The sequence below is a fragment of the Moschus berezovskii genome, chromosome 12 (assembly GCF_049115385.1).
Source record: "Moschus berezovskii isolate FMDL1 chromosome 12, NW_MosBer_1.0, whole genome shotgun sequence".
In the NCBI taxonomy this organism is placed as follows: Eukaryota; Metazoa; Chordata; class Mammalia; order Artiodactyla; family Moschidae; genus Moschus; species Moschus berezovskii.
Genome location: NC_142471.1, coordinates 68,991,793 through 69,010,926, shown reverse-complemented (window position 1 = coordinate 69,010,926; position 19,134 = coordinate 68,991,793). Strand labels below are relative to the sequence as shown.

The 19,134-nt window shown below is 44.2% G+C and overlaps 1 protein-coding gene across 2 annotated transcripts in view; it reads right to left on the bottom strand.

Annotated features, from left to right (window-relative positions):
• Positions 1 to 19,134, bottom strand: part of SUFU (SUFU negative regulator of hedgehog signaling) — a 109,725-nt gene that overhangs the window by 36,704 nt on the left and 53,887 nt on the right. For both annotated transcript variants that reach the window (XM_055424757.2, XM_055424758.2), the window contains exon 4: positions 617 to 759. In XM_055424757.2, coding sequence (XP_055280732.1) covers positions 617 to 759 — 143 coding nt within the window. The remainder of the gene's footprint in view (positions 1 to 616; positions 760 to 19,134) is intronic.

Sequence of the window (19,134 nt, the reverse complement as noted above, 5' to 3'; positions counted from 1 at the left end):
CGGCAGAAGAGAAAATCAGGGCCCTGTGGACTTAGGATGGGTCCCCAGCCCACGTCTTTGGAAGCAGGGGCAGTCCAGGGGGATGTTCCTGCCCAGTTGAGATCACAGGAATTGTAAACAGAGGAGATTCTGAGACACTTCAAGCTCAGAATGACAACCAGAGGCTGCCAGCAGCTCGCAGAAAAGCTCCCTTCCTTATCAGGGGCTGAACCTTTGAGTAAATCTCAGAGGAAACAACTGGACCTTCACAGAGACCCACCATGACCACAAGCAGCCTGGTTACAGCTGGAAGAGATGCACACTCCCCTGGATAAGGTCCAGTCCAGACCCAAGCTGCCCGCTGGAGGAGTCCTGGGCCTGTGGCTGTCCAGGTCTTACAAGTTCACAGAAATATCCCTGCTATCCGCTCGGCTACGGTCACCCTCTCCTACCCAAATGACCCCACCCCTGCCCCCTCAGCCCATCTCAGCAGATTGAATCAGACCATCCGAATCCACCTGACAGCCCATCAGAGGGACTAGAAAGAGGGAGAAGACCAAAAGGAAATGTCCATTCTCTCACCCACCCTCCCATCCTGCCAGAGAAGGCTGGAGCCCATGTCCAACCTGGGCCTCACCTGGAGAAAGGTAACCACACCAAAGGGTGTCTGCACAGGCTGCATCTGCGGGTCCTCTGTCAGCAGCATGTGCTGAATTCTTGACTCACTGTTGTCCAAAGGGCTGTGCCAAGACACGTGGTCGCCACTGCAGAAGGTGTTCTCTGTGGAGAGACGCAAGGGTCCTCAGCGTTTGAGGCCCAGCAGCCAGCCCTGGAGCCCAACCTGGGGCCTGAGAAGCCTGGGCTGGGAGGCTCCCTAGCCTTCCAAGGTGGCCCCAGTGAAGGAGGGGGAAGCGATCACTAGGATGAGAGCAAAGAGTATGGCTATTTCCCCAAAATCAAATGCATTCCTGCTTGCCAATCCTGCCAGCCTTCGGTGGAAAATGACAGGCTGCCAGTGGGGCTGCTCGCTTGGGGTGCCCAACAACTTCTGGAATCTTCACTTCTCCAGCACCTTCACTGGGGGAGTTCAGCAGGGGAAGGGGTAGCCATGATCAGGTCTGCCAAGAAAGAATGAAGTAGTTTACTGTTGGGCCATTCGGCCAGAAGTCCACAGGAAGGCTGGAGGGCCGTGAAAGCCCTTCACCTTGGAAAAACATACTAGGATTTCTGTGCGGCTGAAACTGTTCAAATAGGAATCCCCAACCTCGGAGGGCCTTTGAGTTTCCCACAGGCAGAGAGATTCAGGGAATAGCTCCTCAGCAGATCATGCCTCACATACCTCAGCAGAGACATGCAGCCTGGAGGGGCAGCTGCTGCCCTGGAGGACACAGGCTTTGGGCCCAGGCTGCCTAAGAGAAATGTGCAAATACGGCCACCTGATAGTCTCACCAGTGCCCTTCACACAGGCCCACTGCTTTAAAGAAAGCTGAATAAGGTAGCAGAGCCACACGGGGAAAATACCCAGACGCTATGAAGTTTCCTGTACCCCTGCCTTTCACCTTGGGTATCCTTCCACAGGTCGTCTGCATTTACCAGACTGAAAGCATCTACAGGTCCTTTCCATTTCTTCCCCCTTCACATTGTTTTGCACATTTCATTCAAAATTATGTATCCTGGAGATCACTTCATAACAACACACAGAAAGTTACCTCATATTTCCCCTCAATTATAAATTATTATTTATAAATATAATATTGTATTATATTTGTTTAAGGTACACAACGTAATGATTTGCTATATGTATATATTGTTAAATTATTATCACAACAAGCCCATCACCACACAGGATTTTTTTTTTCTTGTGATGAGAACTTTTAGGATCTACCCTCTCAGGAACTTTCACGTATACAACACAGTATTGTTGACCATAGCCACTCTGCTGTATATACCTCCCTAGAATTTATCTTGTAACTGGAAGTTGTACCTTTTAACTCCCTTTACCCAATTTCACCTACCCGCCCCCCCACCCCCCGCAGCAACCTCCTCTCTCCTCTGGCAACTACACATCTGTTATGTGTATCCATGAGCTTGGTTTTCATTTTTCTTTTGTTTGATTTATTTTTTTAGATTCCACATGTAAATGATAGCATATGATACTTATCTTCCTTTTTCTGACTTGGTAAATTAATTGACCACAAGTGGTTTTATTTCTGGGTTCTTTACGCTGTTCCACTGTGTCTGTTTTTAATGTTAATACCATACAGTTTTGGTTACCATAGTTTTATGTACAATAACTACTTCATTTCTTATTCTTATTTTTTAAAATAATCATGAAGTGAGTTTGTATTTTTCATTCTGAAATAGCTGAAATTGTCAACTACCTCATATTTTATATAACTGTCATAGTTCATACTAACTATAGTTAGTAGTAGAACTAATGTTCATTGTAGTCTATTACTTATGATCTGGGAATCTGCAACTGTCAAGACCTCATCACTTTACAATCAACATTTAAAGTAAGGTACAGGCAGAGTCAACTATAAACCCCCAAATTTCCCAATTCCTGCTTGGCCTGCTCCTCCCAGATTTTCTCCCCTTTACAGAAGTATGTGTCTACAAGCAGCATGCGTGATCTGCAAGTAAGAAACAATACAACAGGTAAAAAGACTGAATTAGTAATTAAAAGCTTCCCCCCACAATAAAAGGTCTAGGCCCAATGACTTCAATGTAAATTCAACCAACATTTAGAGAAGAATTAATACCAATTTTTCATAAACTTTTCCAAAAATCAAACAAAAAAAAGGTAACACTTCCCAATTCATTCTATGAAGCCCTGATACCAAAACTAAAGGCATTACAAGAAAAGAAAGCCACGGACCAATATCCCTTATGCACAGACACAAAAATCGTCAACAAAAATATCAGCAAACTGAATACAACAACATGTAAAATGATACAACGACCAAGTGAGATTTATCCCAGAAATACAAAGTTAGTTTAACATAAGAAAATCAGTGTAATGTAAATACTACGCCAACAGGGTACAGATTTTCTGGAAAATCACATGATTCTCTCCATAGACACAGAAAAAGCATTTATCAAAATCCAATACTTTTTTTTTTATGAAAAATACACTCAAACTAGGAACAGGTGAGAACTTCCTCAATCTGTTAAAGGGCACCTACAAAACATCTACAGCTAACATCATACCTGATGATGAAACACTGAATTATTTCCCTTTAAGATCAACAACAAAACAGAGATACTGGCTCTTACCACTTTCATTCAACATGATATTAGGGGTTCTGAACTTCCCTGGTAGTCCTGTGGTTAAGAATACCCCTGACAATGCAGGGGACGTGGGTTTGATCCATGCTTTGAAAAGATTCCACGTGTTGTGGGGCACCCTCGAGCCACAACTTCTGAAGCCTGTGTGTCTAGAGACTGTGCTCCACAACGAGAGGAGCCACCACAAGGAGAAGCTTGCACACTGCAACTAGAGAATAGCCCCTGCTCACTCGTGCACAGCAGTGAAGACCCAGTGCAGCCAAAAGTAAATAAATAAATCAGTGAAACTTAAAAGAAGGACTAAGAGGGAATCATTCCCTAGGTTCTAAAAAACAAAACAGACAAACAAAACTCTATGGTAGCAGAAGTTCTAACCAAGGCAATAAGGTAAGAAAAAGAAATAAAAATTTGGATAGACTGACAAGGAAATAAAACTATCTCTATTTCTAGATGACATGATCTTATAATTGAAATCCTAAGGAATCTACTGAAAAACTATCAGAAAAACACAAGTTCAGCAAGATTTCACAAAAATAATAAACAGCTAGTGTATATTTCTATACACTAAGAAGAACAACTTAAAAATGAAATTGATAAAATAATTCCATTCACAACAGAATCAAAAAGAATACAATACTTGGGAATAAATTTACCAAAAGAAATGTAAGATTTCTGAAAACTATAATACAACTGCAGAAAGAAAATAGAGAAGACCTACATAAATGGAAATTGCTCATAAACCAGGAGACTTAATTTCGTTAAGATGGCAACAGTCCCCAAATTGATCTACAGATTTAATACTGTCCCTAACAAAATGCCAAATGCACCCCCTCTGTTTTTTACAGAAATTCACAACCTGATCTTAAAATTCATTTGAAAATGCAAGGGATCCAGAATAACTAAAAGAATCTTGAAAAAGATGGACGATTTAATCTTTCTGTTTTCAAAACTTGCTACAAAGCTACAGTCATCAAGACAGTGTGGTATTGGCACAAGAATACCATTTGATCAAGGTAACAGAATTTATAGAGTCCAGAAACAAACCCTCAAATTTATGGTCAATTAATTTTTGACAAGATAGTCAAGACAATTCAATACAGGAAAAAATACTCTTTTCTGCAAATAGTGATGGAACAACTGAATATCTATATCCAAAAGAATCAAGTTGGATTCCTTCTCTAAACCATAAATAAAACTTAATTCAAAATGGATCATAAACCTAACTATAATAGTTAGAACTACAAAACTCTTAGAAGAAACATAAGAGTAAATCTTCTGTCCTTAGATTAGGTAATGTTCTTAGATACCAAAAGCACACACAAACAAAGAGAAGATAAATTGGACTTCATTAAAATTAAAACCTGTTGTGATTCAAGAAAGTGAAAAGAAATACAAATGAAAACCACAAGGAAATAACCACTTTACACACATTGATTGATATAGCTGCTAAGTCGTGTCTAACTCTTGTGGCCCCATGGATTGTAGCCTGCCAGGTTCCTCTCTCCATGGGATTCTCCAGGCAAGGATACTGGAATGGGTTGCTGTTTCCTTCTCCAGGGGATCTTCCTGGGTCTCCTGCATCGCAGGTAGATTCTTTACCAACTGAGCTATGAGGGAAGCCCTCATACATACATTAGGATAGCCATTACAAAAATAGAAAAATAAAGCAAACAAAAACCTCAGAAAATAACAAGTATTGGTGAGGATTTGGAAAAATTGGATTCCCTCTGCATTAGTGGTGCTGTGCTGTGCTTAGTCGCTTGGTTGTGTCCGACTCTTTCTGACCCCCAAGGACTGTAGACAGCCAGGCTCCTTTGTCCATGGGGATTCTCCAGGCAAGAATACTGGAGTGGGCTGCCATGCTCTCCTCCAGGGGATCTTCCCAACCCAGGGATTGAACCCAGGTCTCCTGCATTGCAGGCAGATTCTTTACCACCTGAGCCACCAGGGAAGCCCAAGAATACTGGAGTGGGTAGCCTATCCCTTCTCCAGGGTAACTTCCTGACCCAGGGTCCCCCTGTACTGTAGGCAAATTATCAGCTCAGCTACCAGGAAGCCCATGTAAAGTAGTAGAACTGCTTTGGAAAAGTTTGCTGATTCCATGAAATACTAAACATGGAATTACCATATGACCCAACAATTCCACTTGTAGGTACATATCCCAAAGAAATGAAAACATGTCCACACGAGGACTTCTACTTGAATGTTCACAGCAGCCTTATTCATAATAGCCCAAAGCTGGAAACAACCCAAGGGTCCATCAACTAATGAATGAATAAATAAAATGTGGTATATTCACACAATGGAATACTACTTGGCAATACAAAATACTGAAGTATTGATACATGCCACAACATGAACAACATAGCAAAAACATGATGCTAAGTGAGAAGCCAGTCACGAAAGGCCATGTGCGATTCCATTTATACAGAATATCCTGAGCAGGCAAATCTACGGAGATAGATTAGTGGTTGCCTAGAGCTGGGTTGGGAGAAGGCAATGGCAAGCCACTCCAGTACTCTTGCCTAGAAAATCCCATGGATGGAGGAGCCTGGTAGGCTGCAGTCCCTGGGGTCGCTATGAGTCTGACGTGACTGAGAGACTTCCCTTTCACTTTTCACTTTCACACATTGGAGAAGGAAATGGCAACCCACTCCAGTGTTCTTGCCTGGAGAATCCCAGGGATGGGGGAGCCTGGTGGGCTGCCGTCTACGGGGTCACACAGAGTCGGACATGACAGAAGTGACTTAGCAGTAGCAGCAGCAGCAGGGCTGGGTTGGGTAAGGGGGAATGGGAAGTGACTGGTCTGGAGCTGCTTTTTGGGGTAACGGTCTCACAGCTGTGAACTATAAAATATGTGAATTATATCTCTGTACAGGTGATCTTGGTGCCCCCAAAAATAAAGTCTGACACTGTTTCCACTGTTTCCCCATCTATTTCCCATGAAGTGATGGGATCAGATGCCATGATCTTTGTTTTCTGAATGTTGAGCTTCAAGCCAACCTTTTCACTCTCCTCTTTCACTTTCATCAAGAGGCTCCTTAGTTCCTCTTCACTTTCTGCCATAAGAGTGGTGTCATCTGCATATCTGAGGTTATTGATATTTCTCCCGGCAATATTGATTCCAGCTTGTGCTTCTTCCAGCCCAGCGATCCTCATGATGTACTCTGCATATAAGTTAAATAAGCAGGGTGACAATATACAACCTTGACGTACACCTTTTCCTATTTGGAACCAGTCTGTTGTTCCATGTCCAGTTCTGACTGTTGCTTCCTGACCTGCATACAGTGTCAGACTTTATTTTTTGGGGCTCCAAAATCACTGCAGATGCTGACTGCAGCCATGAAATTAAAAGACGCTTACACCTTGGAAGGAAAGTTATGACCAACCTAGATAGCATATTAAAAAGCAGAGACATTACTTTGCCAACCAAGGTCTGTCTAGTTAAGGCTATGGTTTTTCCCATGGTCATGTATGGATGTGAGAGTTGGACTGTGAAGAAAGCTGATAGCCGAAGAATTGATGCTTTTGAACTGTGGTGCTGGAGAAGACTCTTGAGAGTCCCTTGGACTGCAAGGAGATCTAACCAGTCCATACTAAAGGAGATCAATCCTGGGTGTTCACTGGAAGGACTGATGCTAAAGCTGAAACTGCAATACTTTGGCCACCTCATGCGACGAGTTGACTCACTGGAAAAGAGTCTGATGCTGGGAGGGATTGGGGGTGGGAGGAGACGGGGACGAAAGACAATGAGGTGGCTGGATGGCATCACCAGCTCAATGGACATGAGTTTGAGTGAACTCCAGGAGTTGGTGATGGACAGGGAGGCCTGGCGTGCTGTGATTCATGGGGTCGCAAAGAGTCGGACACGACTGAACGACTGAACTGAACTGAAAGGAGATTTTTAAGAAGAAGAAAGAAAATGCAGCAGGTAAAAGGGAAGAATCTTGCGGGAGAAGAAAAGTGGAAGAAACAAGGCCCTGGACTGTTACTACCTTCACAGATAAAACAGCCTGACCCAGGAGATACATGAGTCGTAGTACCCAGAGTTCACAGCATTTTATAGTCCACCTATACGATCTCCTACTCCATTTTCATTTTCTACAAACAAGGAAAGGATCCTCAAGATTGCCCAAGGTTGTGGAGCAAGCCAGTGAGGATGGGCACAGTGCAACATGCCCACACTTCTGAGTCACCTGTAACATCCATCAGGATTTTCAACATTATCTGTGTACAGCCATCTATTGCCTACCTGTATTTCCCCCCTAAAATGGACTCACTTTTTTAAACCTAACAAACTTACTTTAAAAGGAAATGTCATATCACTATACTACATAAGGAAAATAGAAAACCAATGTGGCTCATCACAAAGTGGAAGATAATTTTGATAACTTCAAAATAATTTAATGAAAAAAGTTAATAATTTATAACTGATACTGCTGCCTATCTAACATTGTTAAAAACTAAAATGAACAAGGGTCAAAGACTGTTAAAGGTTTAAAGAGTCATATCAAACTGACAAACTCAGCAGGATTGAATCAGAACTGAAGAGGGAAGACAGTCCTCACTAGTCACAGTATTGAGTGCTTTGTCCAGTTACCATCTAAAATCTCTTGCTTGCTTTGGCAAACCCTGGCCAACTGACTAATTTTGCAGGTGGGAAGGCTCTGTCCTATTTGCCTCTGCTGCGTGCATGCTGGTGCTAAGTCACTTTCAGTTCAGTTCAGTTCAGTTCAATCACTTAGTCGTGTCCGACTCTTTGTGACCCCATGAACCACAGCACTCCAGGCCTCCCTGTCCATCACCAACTCCCGGAGTTCACTCAAACCCATGTCCATCGAGTCGGTGATGCCATCCAGCCATCTCATTCTCTGCCGTCCCCGTCTCCTCCTACCCCCAATCCCTCCCAGCATCAGACTCTTTTCCAGTGAGTCAACTCGTCGCATGAGGTGGCCAAAGTATTGGAGTTTCAGCTTAGTTGTGTCCAACTCTGTGTGACCCTATGGATAGCCCACCAGGCTCCACTGTCCATGGCATTCTCCAGGCAAGAATACTGGAGTGGCAGCTATTCCCTTTCTCAGGGGAGTCTTTTCTACCCAGGGATCAAACCTGTGTCTCTTACATCTAACCTGCATTGGTGGGCATGCTCTTTACCACTAAGTGCCACCAGGGAAGCCTATTTGCCTCTGTGACCCTGGGAAACTTGCCTAATCACAGTCTCTAAGCCCTTCCACATCTGTAAGTAGGAAATAGTGTGCCTACTCAGTGCGTGTTCCACTGCAGCATGTTATTACTCCTGTACTGGAATACTGCTACTTCCATCTAGGTCAAAGTCCCTTTACCAGAAAACAGGACAGGCCACAGAACCTGTAGCTAACAGCAACTGCCAGTAGGTGGCACCATTGCTCCTGGATTAAGGAAGAGTGTGGCCAGTTCCCTCCAGCCCCCCACCTCTAAGCAGACTTTGGCTAGAAACAGGGAAGAGGATACAGAGGTTTGGAGTTATGACCTTTATTAACCAGAATTAACATCAACTAAAAAATACATGCTGTACAAAGCTACACTGTTTAAATGAAATACGAATGACGAAAAGCTACTCTGTACAGATGGTTTGGGAAGGGGTTGACTTCAGTCAGCTGGGAGACAGACCCGGGTTGCAGTTCCAGAACCAACACACCAGCCTGCGTGATCCGGAGTGAGACCATCTTAACTACACACAGAAAGGTTCAGAGAGCACGTAGTTAACAACCTCCCAGACCTGCCTGCTGGGGGAACCAGACTTTCGAGCTCTGCTCTGGCCAAGAAACGGTCTTTCTTAACAATGAAAGAGCCTTGGTCACAGTTTTCAAGCCTGGGACAAAGCCACAATGGGCTCATTCTTGAGTCCGGCCTGGTCTTTATGCCCCGGATGCTCAGTCCCATTCTGTGTGGAGCCACCACGGCCTCTGCTCTCAGGCCCAGCGCCCACCCCGGGAAGGCCTCAGCCCGTCAGAGGGGTTTTCAAATGCTAATACTGCCTCGGTTGGAGGCCCAGCTGTTCAGCCCAGTGGTTAGAGGAGCTCGCTCCCTCTCCCTTACGTTTTGGTCCCCTCAAGTGTCCTTACCTAGATATCCCTGGGAACCCCACCCAAACCGCACAGCAGAAGGGCTGCCAGGAGGTGTGAAGGTGGGCAATTCCAGGTGAGGCCTGAAGGCCACTTCACATTCCTTCCCTCTTCCTCTCCGCTCTGCCTCCCAGTACCATGCTGCAGTACCATCCCACTGCTGCAGCCTGTTTGGAAAATTCACACCACTCCAGGGTGGCACAGGATCCAAAAAATACTTGCTTCAGTTCTGCCCCTTGCTCAGTTTACAGAAAGCTTTCATCACTGGATGTCTCTTTCCCCAATAACAAACAACTCCCTGGCAAGAACTCTTAAAAGGTTGGGGCAGGGGGGCGCGTAAGGGGGTGCAGATTCTAACTGACCCCTTGAATTGGCTGTCAGCCTACCCTACCTCATGAACATCCAGCTTTAGTCATGGTGGTTTGAAGTTGGACTGTGCTAGATAGAAGAAGTTAGCAAAATCTAGGGAAATGGGCTGCAGAAGAAAACAGCTATTGTTTGCAAAATAATGAGTGCTGCCTTTGAAACACTGAGAAACAAATGCGTTCTTCAAGAGTTCTTAAGTCATCCCAACTCTGGAGAGCAACTATCTGTCTCTATTCTGTGTGGAAGTATAGGATGAGCCCCCCGCCTCCCCTGCCCCCCATCTCAGTGGTCAGAATCCATAAGCTTGGTCTGAGGAGAACGGGTTAATGCTGTCTCCTGGAGCCTCAAAGAGATGGTTTCTCGTGGCGGATGCCAGGAGCACTCATGCTTGCGGATGGTTACCTACGCTCCAGACATGAAGAGCAAAGGCAGGAAACCCAGCTGAACTGGGACAGGTGTCAAAACGGTGGCAGGTCTGCAAGAGGTGTTTCAGGGAGTGGAGAAAAACAAGAGGTGGCCTAAAGCAGGCTGGTAGACTGGAGTCTGTCAACTTTAGGGTCAAACTCTCAACAGTGGGGTTGCCGTCATCAACCTTCCATCCCTCTCACCTTCTTGGTACTCACAAATCACTTTGACGATGAAGCCTTCCATGCTTCCCAAATGAAGACACAGAGCTGGTTCCTAAGACAGCTAAGCAGTTCTTCCCTGAAATGCCAGATGTTCCGACACAGATGGCTGAGCAGGAAGGTCAGGTGGCCTCCCCTGTCTCAGAAAGTCCCAGGATCAAACCAACATTCTGGGTGGGGAGAATCTGGCAATGACCTCACCCCCTCTCCTTCCTGAGAGGGCCCACTGTGGGCTGCTGGAGCTGGGCCCAGAGAAGATCTCCTCTGAGGTTGGAAGAGAGCCCCTTCAAGTCAACTGAAGGCCCATGAACTGCAATACATTAAATGGGCAGAAACACAAGTCTGCACAGGCCTGAGCAGCCTCCAGATGCCCCAGCAGGAGACGGAGACAGCCTGGAGATTTCACTGAATGACCCAGGCCTAGCTGAGGTGGTGGAGGGGCTGAAGTTCAAAGTCAGCCCTGTCGGACTCTGGCCAGCCCAGATGCTCCTAACTGAAGCCACTTAGTCTGCCCACTGCCCCTGCTGGATCTCCATGTAATCCTGTCCTAATTTCTGAGCCCTGATGCTTTTTCCTTGCTTGTTCTAGGCCAAGCTGTAGAGAAAGGAGTGGGGTTGTATATTGCCTCATCTATTTGTGTCATGGTAGATTTCTAGAAATGAGGAGCCTCCAATATTTTCTGAGGTCATGAATGTAGGACAGCTTGATGTCACTGCCACAGATTACGTTTCTGGAGCCCTTAACACACCTATGAGATGCTATGCTCATTCTGTAGAGGGGGCACCCCAGGCATCAAGCAGAGGGCACTGCCGTCACTGTCCTAGCACCCTCAGACCCAGAGCCTCCTGCGGGCCTCCTCTACCTCCACCTGAAAGCACCCACTGAAGGAAGGGAACAGACCTTCTTCTTGCTGGGAAAGATCAGCGCTCACCTTTTTCCAGCAACGGCAACTCTCCTTCCTCCAGGGAGCCAAATAAAGTCATGAGTGGACACTTCTCTGCCCGCCTGCCTGGACTCCCCAACTCCAAGCCAGAGCTGAGTTTAGTTCGGAGCCCTGCAGCACTGGTGAGACCTAGCCTACCCTAGGAAGTCTGGATGGCAACTGAGAACAATATATATCACACAGGAGCAAAAAACTGACTGTGTCCTGTTTAATTTCCCTTTAACGCTTGAGCGCTGTAAGGAGACAGTATGAGTGGGACACTGGAGTTCAGAAGCTTCGATTGGTAAGGAACAACAGAATCTGGCACCCCTGCCCTTATGAGCACACATGCACAGCAGACGGTAGGAAGGAGATTCCAGGAGCCTGATTGCACAATCGCCCCGCTGCAGCGCTTCAAATCACACTTCTCCAAAGAAAGGCCGAGACAGGATTCTTTCTTTAAGAAAGAAGGAAATAACCACAAAACAAACAAATAGTGTGTGGAGGCAGGAGAGAGACAGTGCCTGTAGGTGTGTTAACGGGCTTTCGTGGCCAGCAGGCAAAGTTCTTCACAGCTGGGTAGACGGTGTCAAGCTTTTCCAACCTGGTCAAGGGGTGGAAGCAAGAATTCAAACCCCTCTCCCACCTTTTAAAAGTCCTGAAGGCAGTTTCTCAAGACTGGAAAAGTGAATCTGAGTGTTTGGCTAGAGAGAGTCCTTCAACGAGTTCTGTGTGACATTAATCTGGCTCAATGTGGCTGTAAGACACAGCTGGGGAAGCGGGCATGCCATACCACTTGATTAAGTCAGGAACAGCAAGAGGAGACGTGCTTGTTCTTACAAAACTGAAGGGGAAAGGAAAGGATATTCCTTCTAGGTTTCGTCCAGAATCAAAAGAATTGCCAAGGATTGGGAAGCCAGTCTAAGGAGACTAAAAATTGTTTCCCTATGTATTTTCTCAACAACCTCTGGCTCTCCACCTTCCTCCCCTTCCTCAAAGACACAAATACAAAGGCAAACGGCGCAGGGGAAGGAAGATCCCTTTCATAAGCAGAGAAACTCGGCAAAACTAGTACAGGAGGGGGCTGGCGGGTTGCCAGTGGCCCCAAGGGTCCTCCTCCAAAAGCGAGTCTCAGAACGGGCTCTCTACCTGGTAGTGGGGATGACCCCAGAGGCCGACAGCAGATCCCCGACACTCCATGTCCATACACACAGGGTCCCAGTGGGACACCCTCATTCTCCCCGTGTAGATGGCGAGGACCTTGACTGCAGTGGGAGCTTGTAGGGATCTATCTGCCATGGGTAGCAGCTGTCACTAGTCAAATCCTGTTCCTCCACCCACCATGGCCATGCCCTCCTGTAAGGAATTCAGGGCCTTCCAGAAAGCCCTGAGTCCTAAGCTGGCAGATGCTTTCACTTCTCTCTTAAAGCAGCTCCATGTGTTTAGACATCTGTCAGTATGGAAAGGCGGAGTCTTCTGCCCAGAGGCTAGTAACTGGGCAAAACCTGTCCGTGTTCCTCTCTCTCCTGAACTGACACAGAGGACTCGCCACCTATACGCAGGGCAGATTCCAAGCTCCTTTGTTCTAAAAGCCAAAATAACAAAAAAGATTTTAAACTTGCAACCCCTACATACATTTCAACCCCTCAAAATGCCAAGAGATGTTTTAAAGTTTTAAAATCAAGTGCATGCTTCTACTCCTTCTGCCTCTTTCCTAAAGAGACTAGTATTTAAATCCACAGGAAAATCCATTTAGTTGCTAATGTTTCCATGGTGGCTCAGTGGTAAAGAATCCTCCTGCCAATGCTGGAGACACAGGTTCGATCCCTGCATCGGAAAGGTCCTCTAGAGAAGGAAGTGGCAACCCACTCCAGTATTACTGCCCGGGAAATCCGATGGACAGAGGAGACTGGCAGGCTATAGTCCATGGGGTCACAAAAGAGTCGGACACGACTCAGAGACTAATCAACAACAAATATGTAAACTAGCATAGTCACTGTGGAGGGCCACATAGCAAAAACTATTAATAAAGATACATTCCCTTTGACTCAATCATTCTACTTCTGAGCATCTACCCTAGAGCAGAACATGTGCCCAAGGAGGAATGAACAAGGATGCTTGCAGCATCAGTGCATTGTTTGTGATCATGGAAAAAGTGAAACAACCCGAATGTGCATCATTAAGAAAATGGTTAAATGATGGCCTAAACGTGCTACCAAATCATCAGTTCAGTTCAGTTCAGTTCAGTCGCTCAGTCGTGTCCGACTCTCCGCGACCCCATGAATCACAGCACGCCAGGCCTCCCTGTCCATCACCAACTCCCGGAGTTCACTCAAACTCATGTCCACAGAGTCGGTGATGCCATCCAGCCATCTCATTCTCTGTCGTCCCCTTCTCCTCCCGCCCCCAACCTTTCCCAGCATCAGAGTCTTTTCCAGTGAGTCAACTCGTCGCATGAGGTGGCCAAAGTATTGCATTTTCAGCTTTAGCATCAGTCCCTCCAATGAACATCCAGGATTGATCTCCTCTAGAATGGACTGGTTGGATCTCCTTGCAGTATAAGGGACTCTCAAGAGTCTTCTCCAGCACCACAGTTCAAAAGCATCGATTCTTCGGCGATCAGCTTTCTTCACAGTCCAACTCTCACATCCATACATGACCACGGGAAAAACCATTGCCTTGACTAAACGGTCCTTGGTTGGCAAAGTAATGTCTCTGCTTTTTAATATACTATCAAGATTGGTCATAACTTTCCTTCCAAGGAGCAAGCGTCTTTTAATTTCATGGCTGCAATCAGCATCTGCAGTGATTTTGGAGCCCCAAAAAATAAAGTCTGACACTGTTTCCACTGTTTTTCCATCTATTTCCCATGAAGTGATGGGACCAGATGCCATGATCTTTGTTTTCTGAATGTTGAGCTTCAAGCCAACCTTTTCACTCTCCTCTTTCACTTTCATCAAGAGGCTTTTGAGTTCCTCTTCACTTTCTGCCATAAGGGTAGTGTCATCTGCATATCTGAGGTTATTGATATTTCTCCCGGCAATATTGATTCCAGCTTGTGCTTCTTCCAGCCCAGCGTTCCTCATGATGTACTCTGCATATAAGTTAAATAAGCAAGGTGACAATATACAACCTTGACGTACACCTTTTCCTATTTGGAACCAGTCTGTTGTTCCATGTCCAGTTCCAACTGTTGCTTCCTGACCTGCATACAGGTTTCTCAAGAGGCAGGTCAGGTGGTCTGGGATTCCCATCTCTTTCAGAATATTCCACAGTTTATTGTGATCGACACAGTCAAAGGCTTTGGCATAGTCAATGAAGCAGAAATAGATGTTTTTCTGAAACTCTCTTGCTTTCTCCATGATCCAGTGGATGTTGGCAATTTGATCTCTGGTGCCTTTGCCTTTTCTAAAACCTGCTTGAACATCTGGGAGTTCACGGTTTACATACTGCTGAAGCCTGGCTTGGAAAATTTTGAGCATGACTTTACTAGCGTGTGAGATGAGTGCAATTGTGCGGTAGTTTGAGCATTCTTTGGCATTGCCTTTCTTTGGGATTGGAATGAAGACTGACCTCTTCCAGTCCTGTGGCCAGCGCTGAGTTTTCCAAATCTGCTGGCATATTGAGTGCAGCACTTTCACAGCATCATCTTTTAAGACTTGAAATAGCTCAACTGGAATTCCATCACCTCCACTAGCTTTGTTAGTAGTGATGCTTTCTAAGGCCCACTTGACTTCACATTCCAAGATGTCTGGCTCTAGGTCAGTGATCACCAAATCATAGGCAACAGTAAAAAAGAAAAAAATAGATAAATCTTCATATATTGACATGGAAAGATCTGCAAGACATACTGTTAATTGAAAAATGTATCTGTGAAGAACAGTACCATTTCACTTACATTAAAGAAGGAAAAAAAAATAGTAAACCCATTTCATTTCTTTAGGTACCTAGAAGAAGGTGAACACACAGATAAAAAAGTGTCTAGATGGTCATACAGATAAATGGTTCTTTTTAGGGAGGGGCCTGAGATTGGGTTGTGTGGTTAAGGAGGGCTTTATCTGTAGAATCTGAATTTTTAGCCTCCAAAAATGTACTTACATATTATTAATACACTTAAAAAAAACTAAAATCAGAAAGAACTCCTCCTTGATACCTCAGACATGCCGCAGGAACTCTGTGTGCAGTGACACAGATCTGGCCCAGCCAGGAAGCTAGGGGGCCATACTTGGCTCACATCTAACATGTCACCAGTGGCACTTTCACCATCTAAGCTTTTAAATTCTTAAACAAAAGCCCCACCTTCTAAATTAACCAGACTGGTGATGCTGGTCCTGTTGCCACAGGTTTCAAACTTTTCCTGTTTCTTTATTTTTCTTCTTCTCTTGGTGGTTATGGTCAGTTACAGAAAAACAATCCCCGTTCTCTCCCTCGCAACGTCTGTTCTTAGTCCTATTTCTGTACACTGTTTCTTATGAGCACTTCTAGCATTCTTACTGCTTTACAGCTCAGGGCTAACATTGCTCTTAAGAAGTCTGAAATCTTAGGGTATTATTTTAGATCTCTATTAATAGTTAGTCTGTTTTTATGCTCTTTGAGATACAAGATCTCTGGGGACAAGGACAAGATCTGTTAAGTGATTTTGTTCATGATACTTTGACAATCAACATTTCCTATTTGATCATTTTAATAATAAAGTCAACTGTTCTCTTCAAAAAAAAAGAATAAAGGTCTAAAACCTAAGATCTGTAGACATAGCTATAGACCAACAACCTGACAAGCCTAGGTGAAGATGACCACACATATCTGCTATTCTCATTTGTTAGGGTAAACAGAACAGAAGCACTCTTACTATGGAACAAAGCTGCATTCATATCTCTGAGTATCTGAGTCAAAGAACTTTAGCACAGCCCTCATTCTGCCTAAATTCCAGAGGAAGGGCATTTTGCTGCTTTGCAGAGGTCTGGAAGCCTGGGGGGACACTCTAAGGTACCTTTTTGCTGTGTTGTCATTTTGCACTTGCTTTGGGAGTGGAGAGAGGTGTACCATTGGCACGCACAGGCTAGGAAGGTGCAGATAAAGCAACCATCTCTGTTTTTCCTTCAGCAAAGAGGATGGTGAAGACAGGATGTGGCTCCAGTTCCCTTCAGGGGAAGAACCTGGTTCTGCCCAAGCTTTAGGTACATAAAGCGTTTGGTTTCCAACAAATATGAAGAGAGAAACCTTCTGGAACCAGGTAAGAAGTTACATAGGTGAGAAAAGCACGTCTTCTCTCAAGTGCCATCCTCATTTAAGAAAACATGTCTGCCCTCATTCCAGCTATGAGTTCAGAGGTAAGCAAGGTGGAACCATTCAATGGCAGGCCTGGGGTGGAGCTCAGGCTTCACCCCAGTACTCTCAGGAAGAAGTCATTCCTGAGTGAGTCACTAGATGCAGTCAGGCGGCAGGGGAAACTGATGAATCAATCAAACCAAAACCAGTGAACTTCAACCCTTCTCCTAACCACCAACCACACTGAAACAGGAGAAAGGAAAGCATTACGGTACAGCGGTGACCCTCTATTAGAGAACATAATTTTCAAGGAGTTCTTTCTTACTTAATCTGCTAAGACTTGGCCAGCCCACCGTACAGCTTTGTACTTCAAATCTCCCCAAACTACATTAAAATGTTTACAGATATTTTTTTGCGACTCCTGGTCTGAAACTTAGGCTTAGAAACAAACCAAACAACTTGTCAAGGTGAATTTTCAATCAAAGTAGAGAAAATAATACAATAAATTCCCAAATATCACTTAGCTATAATAATTATCAACTTTCATGGCAGTTCTAAATAACGACTCCCCCAGCTTCCACCCTAACCTCATATGATTGCTTGCTTGCTTGCTAAGTCACTTCAGTCGTGTCCGACTCTGTGCGACCCCATAGACAGAAGCCCACCAGGCTCCCCCGTCCCCGGGATTCTCCAGGCAAGAACACTGGAGTGGGTTGCCATTTCCTTCTCCAATGCATGAAAGTGAAAAGTGAAAGTGAAGTCGCTCAGTTGTGTCTGACCCACAGCGACCCCATGGACTGCAGCCTTCCAGGCTCCTCCGTCCATGGGATTTTCTAAATCTCAGATATTATATCAATTCACCCATGAATATCTTAGTTTTGATTTCTAAATGGTAAGGACACTTTTAAAAGCATAACCACAATTATAGGCATCAAACCTAAAAAATTTGACAGTAGTTTCTGAATATCACATATCAAAGTTACTGTTCAAATTGATCTTCCATAAATGTCTTTGACAGTTGGTTTGATCAAATTACTATTCAAACAAGGACCATACAGTGTATTTAGATGTGCTGTGCTGTGCTTAGTCACTAGGTCGTGTCTGACTCTTTGTGACCCTATGGACTGTGGCCCACCAGGTTCCTCTGTCCATGAGGATTCTCCAGGCAAGAATACTGGAGTGAGTTGCCATGCCCTCCTCCAGAGAATCTTCCCAACCCAGGGATCTAACCCATTCGATGGTTTACTTTTTAAGCCTTCTAATCTCAATTTTTTTTTTTTCTTCTTGTTGAAGGAAACAGGTTTTTTGTCCAGTAGAATTTCCCAGTATGAAAATTTTGCTGTTTGCATCCCCATGGTGTCATTCAGCATGCTGCTCTGTCCCTTGATGTTTCTTGTAAACACCAAAGGTTAGAGCTAGATTGTGATGTTAGCAGACAGTGATGACATTAGCTAGATCTAATATTTCATTAGAAGGTCGCAAAAACTATTCTGTCATTCTTTATAGCTTTTTAAGCTGGAAATCATCTCTAAAGTTACCTTGAGGTAATTTTTACAGGAAAGGCAGATCAAATGTGTGGCTCTTTTCCTTTATTTGCTAATTTTCAGAATGATAAATGGTTGTATCTTCTAAAAAGATGATCAAATGAGGTTCTTCTGGTTTGATTGCCTTTTCTTAAAAATTTATTTTACTGAAGTTGGTTGATTTACAATGTTATGTTAATTTCTGTTGTACAGCAAGCTGATTCAATTATACATATATGTATATATACATAAATATATTGACATTGATATATTCAAGATCAGAGGTGTTGAATATAGCTTCTGTGCCATACAGCAGGACCTTGTTTGTTTACCTTTTTAAGTATTACTATGAACACAGATCTTTTAAAAGATTTTTTTTTTGGCTGTGCTTGGTCTTCGTTGCCGCGCAGGCTTTTCTCTAGTTGAATACATTGTGAATTTAGTTTGCTACATTTTGCTTTGAATTTTTAGGCCAATTTTAAGGAAGCCCCCATGATTCCCCACCCTCTGGTGTTCATATCCTGTATTCTCTCCCTTTGAGCGTGAGCAAGACCTGCAACCTGCTGGTTTCCAAGAGAATATGAAAGTGAAGGAATTTTACACATGAAGATCCCTAATCATTTGATTTTTAAATTTTTTCTTGTACTGAAATACACGTAAAACAAAATTTACTGTCTGAACAATCTAAGTGAACAATTCAGTATTATTATGTACATCCACCTTGTTGTGCAAACAATCTCCAAAACTCTTTTCTTGGAAAACTGAAACTCTGTACCCATTAAACAACTCCTCCCAATTCTCCACTCTCTCCTGCTTCTGGCAATCACCATTCTACTTTTTGTCTCTGTGAAGCTGACTACTCCAGGTACCACATATAAATGGAACCATCCAATATTGGTCCTTTTATGACAGGCTTAATTCACTTAGAATAATGTCCTCAAGGTTCATTCATGTTGTAGAAAGTGTCACAATTCCCTTCCTTTTTAAGGCTGTTTATTTTCTACTGCATGTATACACTACATTTTATCCATCCATTCTTCTGTTGATGGGCACTGGGT